Raw genomic sequence first — 17,128 nt, 5'->3', positions numbered from 1 at the left:
CATTTATGGATTTTAAAGTAATACTTGGAATGTTTTTCTGTAAATTGACTAAAGCTTAAATAGTTTTGATGTTTTCAGTTTCAAAACACATTTTTCAGGATATTTAGCATCTGCAGTGGAATCATGATGATGTATTTGTTGACTGAATAAAAAACATGCTTAAATACAATAGTAGATTAATGTAGGTAATTCTAAGTAATAAAATATAAATATGTGATCCGAGTCAAAAGCAACAAGGCGACTTCAACAGTTTTCAAAGATCTTTGATGGATATTTGAATTGATCTGAGGTTTAAAATCCATCTTTACACTTCTACACAAAATGTTTTCTGTATATGAACCAAAACAATAACTTCATTGAGCTAAACAAGGATCCTTCTGAACATCGGCAGCAGCTCAAAGCTCAAATAAAGAAACACGGAGTCTCAGTTTCAGGAACGTTTTTGGTATGTTTTTTAATAAATTAACGTTCATTCAAAATACAGTGCCATGGGAATATGATGCAGCCAGACATGCTAGTAAGGGTTTGTCATGAAGCACCTGTGCTCATGTTTTTAAAGGTAGCCCGCCACACCCCCCCTCCACTACTGCTAGTGGTTGCTGGGACGATTCCCGTAGCAACAGCCCTGGGCCAGCCCTCTCCTCTCACAACCAATCAGCAGCAAGAATTCACTCAGAAAAAAAATTAAATCCGATAGGAAAATGGATGTCTACCCACAATCACACTACAGTAATGTCTGATATTAAATTAAAAAAAGACACTAATACAAAATAGACCTGGTTATTTTCCCCCACACTAAAACAGTTTGTCTTTTAAACATATGAAAAATATATATTTCATTATATATATATATTTCAGCAGCTTGGGAATAAAAAAAAAAAAAGAAATATGCATGAGCCTGAAACCTACGTTTGTACTGAGTGGAGTCGTGTGTCTGCAGGGAACCCGTGTGGAAAGAAAAACACAAGTATCGTGATCGCGTGACGACGGACAGAGTGAGGTGTCAATGCCGGCTGTGTGGAAGACCTGTGTGCACACTGACAGACAGGGGGTGGGTGTTGGGGGCCGAGCGGTGAGGGAGGAGAGGTGATGGGCGACCGGACCTGCAGTCGCCCTCTTTTGAACGCACTCTCCGCCGCTCACTTGTTTCCCCCCCGTCCCCCCCCCCCAGGGGAACCACGGCCCGGCCCCTGGTGTCTGCGACGCGAGAGGAAACCACGGATCCTGTCGGTGACGAACACTCCGAGCAAAGATCTACGTCTGTGAAGCTGCGGGGCTTTAGAAGGCGGCTCTGAAAAGTTCGTCTCTTACTCTTTGGTGCAGTTTGGAAACAAGAGACGTTTAAATTGAGAAAATGAATCATGAAAACAAACAATAAAATCGATTATTCGTGCAAGAAACCATCTGCAGAATAAGAAATGTATTATTTACTTCATTTACCTTTTCACTAAGTCGTGATTTGATTCAAATGGGACTTGAAATTGAGTCAGTTATAAAAACAGTATCTGATGTAATACCATCGTTATTATAGTTTTTATATTCTCCAGCTTCTCAAATGTCTGTTCCAGTTCTGGAGACGTCGCTTCGGAGCTCTGAGAAGATACGATGGAAATGTTTTTACAATTTCTGAGGCAACAGCCAATTTCATTATTAATCAATTAATCGATTTTTTCACCACATTTAGTTTTAAAAATCATCAGCGTCGTAAATTCCCTTACGGACTTAAAAAGGTTTTAGTTCGGGCTGCAACGACTTTACACTATTCTGCCATTTTATTAATTCATCAGAAGAACAACGTGGACGGACGCCGCCCCGCTCAGAATTCATCAGAACATTCTTACATCCACTTCCTGTTCGTTATCGACCTGAATCAGGGAGTGAACATGAAATTCACAAGGTCCTTTAGCTTCAGAGGCATCAGGTTTTGGGTCAGTGGAATAAAACCGAGCAAACTTTCTCCATGAAAGTCGACGAGATGTTGGTGAAAGTGAATTCGAGCTGTTCACCTCCACCACGAAGCGAGCTACTAACTTTTCAGAGCCGAACTTTTAAGACGACAGCGAGTGTGAGTTGGATCATTTAAATATAGATGTTTTGCGGAGTATCACTTTATCAGTGGTGCGAGAAGAGGAGAAGACGAAGAGGAGAAGAGAAGACGAAGAGGAGAAGAGAGGGAAGCCTACGGTCGGAGAGCGGGGGGGGAGGGAGGGGCTGGGAGATTTTGGTACAGTTGCCATTGTCATTCCGAGAAAGTTTTCTTTTTTTTTAACCAGTTAAGTGCATCATCATCATCATCCTCACAAAAATCAGTTGACATTTAGATCATCACATTGTAGAAACAGTATGACAGGCTTGTAATAATATCTAACAGATGTCACAAATGACAAAATAAGAAAAGAAATTTTCAGATTACTAGTATTTTTCAGGGGCATCTTTTTTCGCTCCGAGCTTGTTGCGTTGGGCTCCGTCGTTCAAAGCCTCCGACGTCTCCCGAGAAACCGTCCGCGACGCAGACGACGTCGAAGCCTTTCCGTGTCTCAGAGAATTCATGGGCCCCCCCTTCGTGTTCATCCCTCCGCGTAACAGATTCCTGGTTCGGTCAGCGAGGCAGGGGAGGGGAGGTTAAGAGCTATACGTGAGGGAGGGTCACCAGCTCCCCGTCCACCTCGAACTCCTCCGCCCCGTCGGGGGAGAAGAGGTACGTGGGAGGTTTCCAGGGGGACTCCTCCAGGCAGGAGGGGTACAGCTTCCCCACTGCGCAGCGGAAGTCCTTCCCCAGATCCCAGAGTACACGCTCGGACACGGGCTGCCGCAGGTACCAGCTGTCCAGCTCCACGTCGTACTGATAGATGGCGTACTTGGCGCGCTCGTTCATGTGGGTTTCACGCATGAAAATACACAGCGAGTTGAGAAGCACCACCGCCCGCACGCACGGGTCCGAGTAGCGCTTGGCGGGGATGTTGGCGGCCAGGCGCCACTCGTTCTTGTTGACATCGTAGATCTCCACGGTGACGGACGAGCCGTCGATGGTGCTCGTTGGCAGGCGGATGCCAGAGTTGCTGACCACGTGGAGGCCGCCGATGTAGAAAATGAGGTCACCGAAGGCAGCGGCCGAGGCAAAACAACGGCTGGTCTTGCGCATCGCCATCTCCACCCACGTGTCGGCCCGGGGGAAGTAGCAGTACATCAGGTCGTGGGTCATCACGTAGATGCAGTCGTGCGCCACCACAGAGGTGCTCCAGTTCCAGGCGAAGGGCAGGGGGCTCATCATGCTCCACTCATCCTTCTCGCAGTCGTAGCGCTCTACCGTGCGCTTGTTCAACTCCCCTCCGACGTTATCGCCCCCGATTGCATAGATGTAGCCCTCGCAGTAGACCAGCGAGGGCTTGATTCGGGCGCACAGCATGGGGGTTTTGGGCACCCAGGCATTTTGCTGGGCATCGAACCAAAAGAAGCTATCGACCGAGCGGAAGACGGCCTGTAACTTGCCGCTCTTGCCGTGGTTGGTGATTGAGTTTTTGAGAGGGATCTGACCTCCAGCGATGAACACATCGTTGTCAGGTGTAACGAGGGTTCCCACCTTCTGCAGGTCTCCTGGGGGGTTGTTGAGCTTGTACACTTTCTCCGCCTGCGGACTGTAACACACCACCGTGGTAGGCAAGGACCCCGACATCACGTAGCCCTCAACTTGCGTCTCAGACATGGCCTCCATGAAAATCAGCATCTCCTCCTTGGTCATGCCTAACCGAGGCTTGAAGAACTTGGGCATGGACTTGTAGAGGCCCTGCACCACCACGGATTTGTCATTGGGCGGCAGGCCCTGGAACCAGGCGCGCTGCGTCACCTCTGACAGGGCGTCGATGCGGATCTGACTGAGCACAGAGGACAGGTGCTGCGAGCGGGCCTCCATGTTGTACTCCAACCACAGCATGGCCGCCTCGCGCACCGTCTCCTCCTTCTCCACGTTGAGGTTGTCGCTGCTCAAGACGTCTATCAACAGCTCGTGGGAGAGCTGAAGGAAGGCCTCCTGTCGGTACACCATGGGGAACTTGTGCTCCACCATGCGTTTGGCGCACTGCTTGAGCTCACTGCAGCTGAACAGGTCGCCGATGCTCAGCATGCGGACGCAGTTCTCAGCATTTATCTTTTTCACCAGGTAGTCTCTGCATTGCAGCAAGACGTCCTCCACCTGAAGGAAAAAAGGTCGGAGGGGAATCACAGTCAGAGAAAAGCTGAATCATCTCTTTGTATTAAGATATAAAAACAACGTGTCACAGTAAACCCTCTGTTATTAATGAACACGTCTTCAGGAGTCATTTCTGTTTGGTCAGTAAGATGAACGCTGCTGAACTAACTTAGTAATTAAGACCCTCACTATGATAATGGTATTTATAGGGACTCCCAAAATAAAAATAGGTATTTAAATGAAAACACTCGAATCGTCTTTGTTTTGAGGAGGTTTCTGGTGTTTTCATGTATTTCGTTGACTCTAACTTCCTCTGGACCGACCTGTAGGAAGCAGGCGGTCTCGTACAGCGGCTCCACGGTGCTGTCGCTGATGGCCAGGTTGCCCGTGTAGGCGTAGGTGATGATGATCTGTAAGGTGGCCGGGTCCACGTTCCTCAGGTGGACGTGGGTCTGTTTGCTCTCGCTGAGGCCGCTCATGAACATCGCCCTGTGGGGGAGAGACGACGACAGGAGGGTCGTCAGTGGAAAATAAGAGAGAAGTGGCTTTTATCGCCTGCTCTGACACGGTTAGATCACGAGGTCAGATTGTTAGAGCCACACACAATTCTTACACATGTTTCAGTACCAAAACAAAATAGTTTTTACAAGTGAGACCGTAACCATGGAAACTAGTTCTAGTTTCTAAATCATCATAATCACGACTGAGCAGCACACGAGAGCAGATACTTCAGATTCATAAAACCTTTTCCATCATATCTACAAATACTTCCAGTCAACTCCTCATCCTGACTACAGGAGAAACCCCTCGGACACAGAACAACCTTTTAGCCTGCGTTGGCCGATCGCTGTTGTGACTTCCGATGTTTTTCTGTTAAATAAACAGAGCCTCCTAATGACAGCTGGAAAGTTTCCAAAGTGGCTGGAAAAACAGACTGAAGTTACCGACCAGAGCCGGTCTACCTGTGACCGGCTGCTGGAGTTAATCTTCTTCTGCTGTCAAGCAAATATGTAACTGCTTCAAGGATGGAGAGGAATTAAAATTATTATCTTTATCATTGATCAATCTGCTGATTATATCCTTGATCCAAATTCCGAGTTGACAACAAAAATATTTAATTTACCATCTGATCTAAGAAATTCATGGTTGAGAGAATTCTGGGTATTTTAGCTGAACAAATGTATTGAAACAACCAACAATTCATTTTCTTTAGATTATTCCTGTTTAAAACTCTGAATTAGACTTAAATGTTATAAATATATTGAGAGCGAATGAGCCACAAGCTGCTTGTCATGATCACTGATGTGTTTCCTACCACAGAAATAACAGATGAGATTCTTTAGCTTTTGTACAAACTGGCACATTTGATTCTGTCTGATTTTGTTCTAGTTAATTCGCAGCAGATGTTACTTCTGATTTTCTGACTGACAGATACTGAATGAGATGTGGTGCTCGACAGACACCTGGGATGACTGTGCACAGACTGGGAGCTCTGACTCAGCTCTGACTCCCAGGTAGCTGCAGCGGCCTCGTCAGGCCGCCCACACTCTTCAGTTTTCAGAGTGACTAAGACTCTTTAACCTCTTTCACTAAATCAGTTTCTCACATTTTCTTTTTCGTCGGGGGAGCCGCGCCTGGTCGGTGATACTTTACATCCACGCTGCTGATCTCTTTGGTGCCAAACACATTCAGCTGCAGTGATGTTTGAGAGATGCAGACAACATGAGCAACACAGCGATACGGAGTCTTTATTATTAAGATTCATGTAAGAAACATGAATCATGTAAACATCATATTAATAAGAATGTGATGCTGTTCACGTAAACGTTGTCATCTGCGAGCTGAGTGTGTGACTTCAGACTCTGTCGTCTTGTGAGGCTGAAACTATTTGGATCGGCCGTCGACTGTTTTCATTGAAGCAAAACAAACGCGTACAGCTCCTGTTTAAGATTCTGACTTTCTATAGACAATAACATTTTATTAAAACATTATTAAATACAATTAAAGGATTGATCATTAATGTCGCCTGCAGCCTTTCGTGATATTTTGTCTGAAAAACACTTCTGTCCTCCTGAACAGGACTTTCTTTTGGGGCAGGGGTTGTTGATCACAGCAGGGACTAAACCTGCCAGCCTGTATTACGCAACCCTGCAGGCATACCCCTGCCCTACACCCCCCCTTCCTTTCCTCTTACTTCCCCTTTTCTCTCCATCTCTCCTACGTGACCAGACTTTCCCCTACGAACAGGAGCTCCCCCCAGAGTCCCGCCGTCCCCCCCTTTCTCTGTGAGAGGGGCGGAGGTGGAAGGAGACGCAGCAGACCGGCAGAAGGAAGGAGTAGCAGTTTGGAGGAAGCACGGCAACACCTCTTAACCCTCGAGGGGAAATGCTTTGCATGTTCGCACCAGATAACGAGTGCGTGGGAAACAGCGGGGGAAGTTTGGGAAGAGGTGGGTGTGAGGGGAGGCATTAAGTTGTCGGGACCTTTTCTTGGAATGCTTGTGTGTGCAGGGCGGGAGGACGGGAGGACGGGAGGGGGGCGAGACAGACCGGGAGGTAGATAGCATGTCCAAATGCTGCATGAGCCCCTGTCACGTACAGATGGACTCTTCCCAGAGCCGAGGCTGCTGCTCTGTCACGTTCACCGCAGGGCACACACTTTATTATGCAACGCTGTGCGTACAAATGAGGCCTCCCAGGGGCTTCGAGGGATACGTCTGCAGTACTACGGGCTAGAGAGCGCTTCACTTGTTCCATGTAGAAATATACAGCGTTTCCTCTAGATGAATAAATAAATTCAATAGGGAAGTAATTATTGTGACTATTTCACATCAATGCACTGCGGCTTGTGTGGTGATAAACTGATTACAGCCTTTACTGTATCCAGGTGGCCCCTCTGGCAGCGGCACTGCATCCAGACGCATGACGCAGCGCCGGTCAACAAGAGACTCTGCTCCTCTGCTCTTTTCTAATCACGCACACATTGAACTGATCTTTATAAAAAAAAAACCTGCTGAGGTCATATTCATGTTCGTGGATAAAAACTGGGCGTCACTTCTTCTGCAACAATGAAGTTAAAACACTGTCATCGCGATCTGCAGGGAGAATTCCCCTCCTGTGTCTCAGTCGCTCTTCACACATAAAACGATCCCATTTGTTTCGTAATTACTCGAAGATGTCGGATCACGAATCCGGATCGTTCCGGTCACTCGAACCCTGATGTCCTGGCTGTGCGCATCACGTCTCATCTCGTGTGTGGCAGGTGGACTGCGAGCTAAATGTTGTACTTTGTGTGTTTAAATACGTCTCAAACTCTCGAGCGAATCAAACAGACACTTAGTAACACTAAGTACCGTGCCTGTGCTATTAACTTCTGATTAGTGTTGTTATTATTGTTAAAGTGCAAAGTGAGCGCAGGTCAGAGGGAGAGTGAGGAGGGAGGACATGCAGCAGGGTGATGCAGCACAGTACAAAGATACCGGCTCTATGTGTCTGCTGGAGAAAATGAACGTAGCGGAAACACTGATGCATCAGAGACGGAATAACTGGTTTCGAGCGCATCGGGCCCCCACATTTAGGGAAACACCATCCCCTCGTTTTCCATCCTCCATGTATAGTGTGGGTAACACTTGCTCAACAATATAGTGCATTATTCATTGTAACTGTAGGAGGTGAGCACTTAAAGACTAAATAACTGCGCTGCATAATGACAACGTACCTACACCTCATCACAACCCCCCCCCAACCCTAACTGAGGGGGGGGGGGATTGTTGTCCTTAAGCACAAAAACCTGCGTGGTGCATTATTTATTGAAACCGTAGGAGACAAGGCTTGGTCACAATCAGCCCGAGGTCGTTACAAACAGTTATCCCCCACATACAACATGAGCAGAAGGCCGATAACGACGTGGTGCACTCACCTGAAATAGGAGCTACATGTGGCCAGGACCATCTTGTGACACGGGAACTCCGTGTCCTCCACCAGCAGCACAACATCAGTCAGTAATTTCTGTTCGTAAAAGAACTTGAGCTGCTCCAGCAGGGAGACAGCGTAGTCCGTGTTGACCGGCCTGCGCTCACTGAGATCCGACATGGTTGCATCCCATGAATCGCGCCCCAGTTTTGAAAAGTCACACGGCCGGCAGAACCGGACACAAAACAACCAGGAGAAAAAAAAAAAAATCTAATCTTAAAGATTCAAGAGGGAAAAAACGGCTCTGCGACACCTCCACTGGCCCAAGTGGAGGTGTTCAATTCCTGTGTGGAAAAATGTCTGCCGCTCCTTCTGCCGAGGATGAGTTGAAAGATGAGAAGGTTTTGAGGTTGTGGCAACCGAGCGCAAGCGTCAGGCGTCCGGAGGAAGGGGCAGTTTCCCCTCGTAGGTATGTCTGTTGTCTGAGGTCATGCAGTGAGGCACCGGGGACCAGAGGTAGAGAGGGTGCGACGACTGTCACAACACTGTTACATCAGGGCTCGTCTGGAAAACACAGCAGAAAAACAAAGTGAGAAATTAGAAGACGAGAACAAAAAGAACAACTACAACTAAATCTATGAGCTCTTCCTTTATCTTCCGATTTTTTTAGAATGCCACTCGGATAAATATCGTGAACTTATTTCACAGGAAATCTGCAGTTTGATAAACCTGCCTCCTCATGCAGGTCACCTGCTGCTCCCCCCCCTCCCCTCCCCCCTTCATCAAAAGCTTCCAGAAACAGCACTGACAGCCAGACAGTTGCCAACAGGACGTCTGAGAGGAAGTGGGCGAAAACTACCAGACTACTGACATCTACGAAACCAGACAGCACTCGAATAACATAGAGGGGAAAGGGTTTGCTTGTAAAGATATTTAACACATATTCGACTTCACGTTACCATAACGATGCAGTTTATGTTTGGTGATTAACACCAAAACGGAGCCAACGTCCCAAACTCATCTCACCGCTAAAATGATCTTTTTAGATTTAAGATGCTTTGAGGAGAACGGGGCTCAGATCTTTATATTATATTGATATAAAGCACATTTTAAACAACACAGCTGACCACAGTGCTAAACAGGCTTAAAGTACAGAAATAAAAGAATATATACAAATATTCAAGTTTATAAATAAACTGTATATAACTTGTGATTTATCTGAAGTGGCTGCTGCAGCACTGCTGTTTCCCAGGGGATTATTAAAATGCTTTATCAATCAATCTGAAGATAGATTTGTATAATCTTAGTATCGTCAGTTAAATTGTTAAGTAAACTAATGTCCAGCACAGGGGACCATCAGGCTTTTGCGGTTCACGAACGTAAAGTCTAGACAACGAGACACAACAACAGAAGATATTTCAGATATTAATATTACACTAAAACATGATAATCTCCAGTGCCCACACCCTGGATGCCTTATGGCAGGTGACCACCTCACAAAGCCACTGTCACCATCACTGGCTCCGGCCCCAACCGGACTCTGAGGCGACTACGTGTTGGAAAATGTCTCTGTCATCAAATCAAAAAGAATACGTGTTGAATCCGGGGTCGCACATCGCGGTGCTGTGTCACCACACTGAGGCAAAGCTGCAGGAAACACACCCAGAACCCCCGGCTACCTACAGTTAGCATCGCTATTCCACACCAAGCTAACAGTGACAGGTTCCCCACAGCACGAGAGGAGACTGTCTGACTGGAGGCTGCAGGACGTGTCTCTGATGAATGACCTGTCAACGTGGTGTCTTCTCCCGGGACAACTGATGGACGCAGGTCAACAACACGAGCAGGATGGAGGGGCAGAACCCGAACCCGAAGTCATGTGCACAACATTAGCTTCCTGCTCAACGCATGTTCGTTTTTCACGCTTTTCTAATCCCGCAAACACGTGACGTCGCTGCTCTTTCTGGAAGCAAACGCGACACGCATAAAAAAAATAGGGTTGTTTCCACATTTCTGGAAGTAGCCCGATGCTAGCTAGCTAACGTTAGCCCCGTCGCCGTTAACCACCGTGTCCAAAACAAACCCAGGGGTTGGCTAGCTGGTTAGCAGGCGCTGGTTAGCTAACTGCTAACCCGGCTGGTGGCGTCCCGTGGGGGTTCGCATCAAAACAGCCGCTCGTCAATGTCGCCGGTTCCGTTTTTAAAACATAAAAACATGCGACCAGCTAGCTTCGGTGTGTCACGTTATATCGCTAAGTAGCCAACGGCAGGCTAGCAGCCGTTAGCTCCCCTCCACTGCACAGTTCCGGGGTCGGCTAGCGGGTTAGCATCTCCCGCGGGTGCCCGTAAGAGGCACGAGCGTCCGCCGCGACCCGCTCGTTCGTGAACTGGCTCCAGACGCGACGCAGAAAACAGCGCAGAAAACAGCGCAGAGCGGCCACTGCTGCTAGCACGCAGCGCTAAGCTAACGGGGCTACGCGGACGGAGGCTAGCTACCTGAGGAGTTCGGCGGGGGGGTGGAACCGCGGGCGTCCCGGCGGCGGGCGACGGGGACCCGGCGGGCTGTTCACACGCTGAAGCGGCGCTGCGGCTTCGCTCGTCCGCTCCGGGAGTCGAGTGAGCGGCTGCGGCCGGAATCAGACACGAAGGAGTCGAGAGGACGCGTCGAGCAGCGGAGACGATCTGCGCATCACCACAGAGGCCATGTTAGGATGCTGCGCATGCGCACGCACTGCCGACACACCGACCTCTGCTGGACAGACGGACACACTGCAGCACTGCAACAACAAGACTAAAGTTAGATTTAATAACATGAGATAAATTAGGATGAAAGTTAAGTTTAGATAAGATAAGTTAAAATGAGATGAGATAAGATTAAAGTTAAGTTAAAATAAGATAAGTTAAAAATGAGTCAGATTAAGATAAATTAAGATAAACAAGTTAAAATGAGATAAGATAAAATGAGTCAGATTAAGATAAGTTAAGATAAAACAAGTTAAAATGAGATAAGATAACATGAGATACTATTAAAGTTAAGTTTAAACAAGATAAAATAAGATAAGACATGTTAAAATAAGATTTAAGTTAAGTTAAAATAAGATAAGATAAGTTAAAATGAGATGATAAGATTAAAGTTAAGTTAAAATAAGATAAGTTAAAAATGAGTCAGATTAAGATAAATTAAAAATGAGATAAATTAAAAATGAGTCAGATTAAGATAAATTAAGATAAAACAAGTTAAAATGAGATAAGATAAGATTAAAGTTAAGTTAAAATAAGATAAGTTAAAAATGAGTCAGATTAAGATAAGTTAAGATAAGACAAGTTAAAATGAGATAAGATAACATGAGATACTATTAAAGTTAAGTTTAAACAAGATAAAATAAGATAAGACATGTTAAAATAAGATTAAATAAGATTTAAGTTAAGTTAAAATAAGATAAGATAAGTTAAAATGAGATGAGATAAGATTAAAGTTAAGTTAAAATAAGATAAGTTAAAAATGAGTCAGATTAAGATAAAATAAGATAAGATAAGTTAAAATGAGATAAGATAACATGAGATACTATTAAAGTTAAGTTTAAACAAGATAAGATAAGACATGTTAAAATAAGATTAAATAAGATTTAAGTTAAGTTAAAATAAGATAAGATAAGTTAAAATGAGATAAGATAAGATAAGTCATTAATTAAACCTAAATGTTTTTTAAAAGAAATAATGAAATTGTATTTTACCATAGAAAATATGCTTCCTAATGAAACTGTAATATCGACAAAAATACGACAATTAGCTGACTTGATATTCTCAGAATTATGTGGTTTTATTAAGTTCAAATCTATTTAAACATACATGTATTCATCTCTATTCTCTCATGGACCCTAGAATAATATTTCCTATGTGTGAGTTTATAATCAGAGAGTTTCTGTCTCAGAACATTTGATCCTCATCAGACTGAAGCAGCAGCTGTTTCCTGTTCCACTGATTATCTCACATGTTGCAGCTCCTGTGAGTCGAGCGTCACTTCGACCAGAAGCTTCTCTTCTTCTGTTCGTTTAAAGGAAAACTGGCTGTAAAAACAAAACTTGATTTCCAGGAGCTGTTGTCTCTGAAGAGTTTTATTCCAGAAGGTTGAGCAGGAACGTGAAATGGAGGGTAAAGATTTTCTTATCATGTTCATTTTTCCAAATTCAATTGAATTTGGTGACGAGTAGAGCGTTTTCACATCTCGTGTTGATTGTGATATTTCCCCTGCTGCTTTCTTTAGATGGAAACAAACAGCCACACACATTTGGGAATGGACAACAGAGAACTCACCACCCCAGACCTTTTTTCTACGTCCAGCCTCCATCTCAACCTTATTACGTTTACCAGCACTGGCAGCTGAACAACCCTTACAGTCACTATGGTTTGCCTGGAGGTATCAAGCTCTTTAAACTTTACTTGATGCAGCAGCCATCCAGTGTTGATTTCCTGAAATCTCACATTTATGTTTTTATTATTCCTCTAGGTTTTAATTTCAACCGTCCCTGCATGCCCCCCTACCAGTACATGCAGTACCCCGGCTACGTTTTCCCACAGGCTCCCATGTATCCGGTGGACAACAGGCGAATGTTTGAGCCTCGGTTCCACCCTCCCCCCTGGAGCCAGCAGCCTTACTCACAACCTCACGGGCATCGAGAAATGGCCTGTTCAGAGGCCCAGACGGACCCCAGTGATGCTATAACCAAGCTGATCGAGTGCCTGGATAAAATCCGAGCCAACGAGCTGCAGGGCGCCGAGAGAGAACTTGACTCTGGTGTCGCCTCCCAATCCTCGGGCATGTTTTCTCCAGGCGAAGAGAAGAAGAGTGAAGGTCAGGGTCACGTCCTGCCTTCAGGGCCGGATGACAGTCCTGCCGTGGCCTTCAGTGACTCCACAACAGCCGTGTATGATGCGGAGTCCAGCCACAGGAGCCTGGACGCCCTGAGCCCTCAGGAATGCTGGTCAGGAGCCTTGGAGGAAGAGCTGCCCCTCGACAGCTCCTCTGTTCATGAAGACTGCCCAGAGCTCGAGCAGCTGGTGGAGGATCAACACTTTCCCCCTCTGGATCGCGAAGAGGTCACAGATATCCGGTCAGATGTCTTTGTGACTGATGCGAGCGTTCCCAGATGTGAGGTTGAAGAGCTCCTGAAGTCGTCACTAGCACCTTCCTTCTCCAGTCAGCCTGTCCTCAAGGAACCTAAGAGCAGCGACACCACCTCCAAGTTAGAACATCAGGCAGCTTCTCAGGATGAAGCCAAATCAGATGCAAGCTACCAGATCCTCAAGTTGCCCTTTGAGAGCATCTTGACGCCTGGAGCTGCAGGAGCCGGCCGCCTCTCCTCCCCTGCAGCCCCCTACTTCTACAACTACCTCTCCATGCAGAGCACGCACGAGCGGATGAGCGTCCTCAGTCCGTCTCTGGACGAGCTGTCCTCCAGGGATGAGATGTTCTCCACAGATCTGGACGACGTGGAGCTTTTCCCCAAACACGTGTACACGGGCCGGAGGCTGGCAGAGGTCGTCGGTGCGTCGCCTCAAGCTGCCGAAGAAGTAGAAGAAGTGTGGCTGCCGGGTTCCAAGAGGTTCATGTGCGCCTGCTGTGGGAGAAACCTGGCAAAGGGTGCAGGTCGGAACAAAGGCCAAAGCTCCACTGTGTACAGAGACGAAGCCGGGGACTCTGAGGAGGAAGGCAGGTATGGAAGAGGGTGTGAGCAGCCGGTCAGGGTGGTGGTGAGGAAGCATTCGGCACCCAGGAAGCCTCACTCTGTCCCACTGAGACATTCAGCAAAACCCTGGTATAAAAGAAACCAGTACAAAGACGCCTCGCATCCATTCGACCAGGACGGAGGTCACGACCTCTGCAAGCAGGAAGCAGCTGGGGGCGAGATCGGAGCCGTGACTGGCAGCGAGCTGCAGTTCAGAACATGTGAGGGTGAGGGTCTTCGCTTTTCACATCTTTAAATCAACAATCATCTTTAGCCCAAGTGTGTGAAACGTGTGAATTCTTTTACAGACCGAGTCTGCAGAGAAGATCTGACCAGTGCAGAGAAAAGCAGGTGGGCGGACGGAGACGTGATCCCCAGGAGGAGACAAGGAGCCGCTCTGCCACGACAAGGTTAAAGAAACACAATGAGCAGCATGGAGGTTCTTCTTCACAGCGTGGGCCCAATCTTTATTTACTGAAACCAACCAACAGAAGCTACATCTGAACATTTGTGCAGAAAATATTATAGTCTGTCGATATAATGCACATTGAGTATGTAGAGGCCCAACAGTCCTTTTTAAATGTCTTATTTTAATTAAGATCCTCGAGTCATTCTCAGAAAAAATCTAAAGCAAAACATTGCTAAACTTTCTAATTCGCAATGTCAAAGAAAGTGGAAAAAAACCCTCCTGGATCCGCCCCCTGATGCAGATTCACACCAACATTGAACTGGTTCTTTGTTGATCCACATCTCATCCTTCCACCAAGTTTAGTGTAAATGCGTCACGCATTTTATCCGTAATCGTGCTAAATAACAGACAAACACAAATTATGTCCTTGGCTGGAAGGAGGTACTGAGGGGGCTGCAGCACCATCTACTGGCAAAGGGTGTAATTACAAAGCTGGAAGTTTTAGTTCCTTTAATTTTCCAGAGTGAAACTTTGAGAATAACATTTATAATCTGTTTGATTTCATTTCTAGAAACCTTCAGTGTATTTAATCACGATTGTTTGCTGACGTCTTTACTTAGCTTTTATCTCACAGCCCCCGGCTCTGGCTGATTCCAGTGGGGGAGGTTTTCTTGCAGCTGAGGGTTTGCTTCCCTTTTCTTTGACAGAGATGAGTTCTCAGAGGAAAGTGATGTACCAGCGGCCGAGAGATGAGGACAACGACGACGAGCCGCCTCCGTTACACTGGGAGAGAGGTGACCTCATGTTTTACTGCTGTTATACTTTCACTTTGTTCACACATTTCCTCTGAATGTAAAGATTTATGTTTCCTTACGCAGGCTCGACCATGAGAGGAGAACCAAGATGTTAATGTCCCTGGACCGACTTTTGATCAACGTGTTGAACTGTAGGTGAAACTTGTTCCTGTCAGCAGGGGCCTTTTATTTCTATAGACTGAAAGTAAAGATGGACGAAGTGACGACTCCTGAAAAGTGAAGCCAAAGCGCTTCAATCGTATTGGCTGTTAACTCTGCCTCCTCCATGTTGGTGGATGGGGCTTAAACCAAAAAGTCCAAATACACCTAGAATAAATTGAGGTATTAGATTATTTTAACAATAAATTAGATTCTTTGATTTTATACGTTTGGTTTTTTTTATAGATCTACTTGTTTCAACATTGAGAAATTGGTTATTTGACGCTCTAAAAAATTGTGTGTGAAACTAAGACTAACTCGTGATTGCTGTGTATTGATCCATCGCTACTACGCAGACTCCAGATGACGTCGTGTTCGGGATAGTTTGGCTTCACGTCTGGAAAGTGGGAGGAAGTTGAGACGTCGTCCATCTTTTATTTACAGTCTATGATAATTTCTCTCAACACAAATCTGCAACACTTGATGGAAACCAGTTGTAATTTCAGTTTTCTCTCCCCAGGTCCCCCTGAAGGTGTTAATGTTCCAGTAATGTAATGACTTAGAGCACCAGGTGAAATGCACTGCACAGGAAGCCTCTTTTTGTTAGACATAAAAATTAAAAATATATATATAAGTATAAAGTTTCTGCAGAGACACTGCCTTTCACTATTCATGATTAATGGATTTCACGACCAGGCAAACGGGCTGAAAATGATGGTGTTGCCACTGTTTGGGGCCAGTCCAATAAAGTATTGTCATTATTATTTAAGTTTTGTGTTGGAGTTATTTTGTGAAATCATCTGTGTCACTGTTCCAATGTCCAGGTTAATGTGTGTCTCTGTTAAAACAGCTCAAAGAAGCAGGTTTAGTTTTTCACTCTGTATCTGGATAACTTGAATATTTATATTAATTCTCCTTAGATTAGACACAGTGAACATCTAATACTTATCAGCCAGCACTACAGCATATATTCTAATTATCAATATGATTATTTGAATCATAGATATTGGAGCAGTAGGAAATAAGCATTGATTTGCAGAGTCGGATCAGTTGATGTGTAACATCTACTTCAGCTGAAATAACTAGTTTAATAATGGATCTGTCCTTTTTGAAGGCAACTTAATTGGCATAAAATGTGATCAATCTTTTAATTTTCACAAGCAACAAAAGTGTGGATCTGCAGTATCACATCACTGTATTGAATATTCCAGGGGTTATTGGCTGTTGAATGGATGAAACAAAACATTTGGAAATGTTTTTTTCAACTTTATTACAAAACATTAAATAATTTTTCACTATAATCAACTAAACAGTAGATTAATCAACAATGAACAGTTTGTGTTTCCGTGGATTCTCTAAACATCTGTTGGAAGTTTGTTTTCATAAATTAGCAGATTAAACAAAAACTATTAGATTATCACGGAACTTGGTAGAAGAATGTGGGAGAAGAACCCGTTAGGTTGTGGTGCAGATCCAGGACTTTTGTCTTTAACTGATTTTGCAAAGAATAATTCACGGATCTAGTGCAGATACAAATAAAAATCTGGATCTAGTGAAGTAAAAAGTGGTTTCACAAGGGAACTGTTGGGTCTCGGTGGAGGTAAGAACTCTACTGACAGATAAATGGATGAAACAAGACACCTGATAATGTTATCTTGAACTTTGGAAAATCCTTTTCCACTATAATTGGCTTAAAAATCAGTTATCAGTTGCAGCTTCTATCTAACAAAGGGATTTTATTTCAAAGGGAAGGGCGGACATGATGCAAACATCAGGAATAAGCTGCTGTGACGATTTGCAATAGTAGATTTTATATGTGTAGAAACCAAGATGTGAATGAGACGAGTGTTGTGAATCTTTTACCAAAGAATCCATAATTTAAAATCAAGTCAAGTTATCAGAGCATGTTTATTTTTCATGAATAAAACATTGTACAAACACACA

At 45.1% G+C, this 17,128-nt stretch overlaps 2 protein-coding genes across 3 annotated transcripts; one reads left to right on the top strand and one right to left on the bottom strand.

Annotated features, from left to right (window-relative positions):
* Positions 1-428: 428 nt before the first annotated feature.
* kbtbd2 (kelch repeat and BTB (POZ) domain containing 2) lies at positions 429-10,847 on the bottom strand. Of its 2 annotated transcripts, none has more exons than XM_035142075.2 (4): positions 10,593-10,847; positions 8,105-8,661; positions 4,510-4,675; positions 429-4,189 (listed from the first exon to the last, which is right to left on the bottom strand). In XM_035142075.2, exons 2-4 carry the CDS (start codon positions 8,275-8,277, stop codon positions 2,630-2,632), a joined length of 1,899 nt encoding a protein of 632 aa, XP_034997966.1. In that variant the 5' UTR covers positions 8,278-8,661; positions 10,593-10,847; the 3' UTR covers positions 429-2,629. The 2 variants fall into 2 exon arrangements, with proteins under 2 accessions (XP_034997966.1, XP_034997968.1); XM_035142077.2 differs by lacking the exon at positions 10,593-10,847 and adding an exon at positions 9,885-10,568.
* An 882-nt stretch (positions 10,848-11,729) lies between these two features.
* LOC118098360 (bucky ball) lies at positions 11,730-15,953 on the top strand. The gene is made up of 7 exons (XM_035142078.2): positions 11,730-12,248; positions 12,361-12,513; positions 12,604-14,049; positions 14,131-14,232; positions 14,939-15,025; positions 15,110-15,177; positions 15,705-15,953. The coding sequence occupies exons 1-6, from the start codon at positions 12,242-12,244 to the stop codon at positions 15,139-15,141; spliced, it is 1,827 nt and encodes a 608-aa protein (XP_034997969.2). The 5' UTR covers positions 11,730-12,241; the 3' UTR covers positions 15,142-15,177; positions 15,705-15,953.
* Positions 15,954-17,128: the final 1,175 nt, after the last annotated feature.

This window comes from Hippoglossus stenolepis, chromosome 19, assembly GCF_022539355.2.
Source record: "Hippoglossus stenolepis isolate QCI-W04-F060 chromosome 19, HSTE1.2, whole genome shotgun sequence".
NCBI classification, from domain to species: Eukaryota; Metazoa; Chordata; class Actinopteri; order Pleuronectiformes; family Pleuronectidae; genus Hippoglossus; species Hippoglossus stenolepis.
The sequence above is the reverse complement of the archived record's forward strand: the minus strand, read 5'-3'. Positions and strand labels throughout refer to the sequence as shown.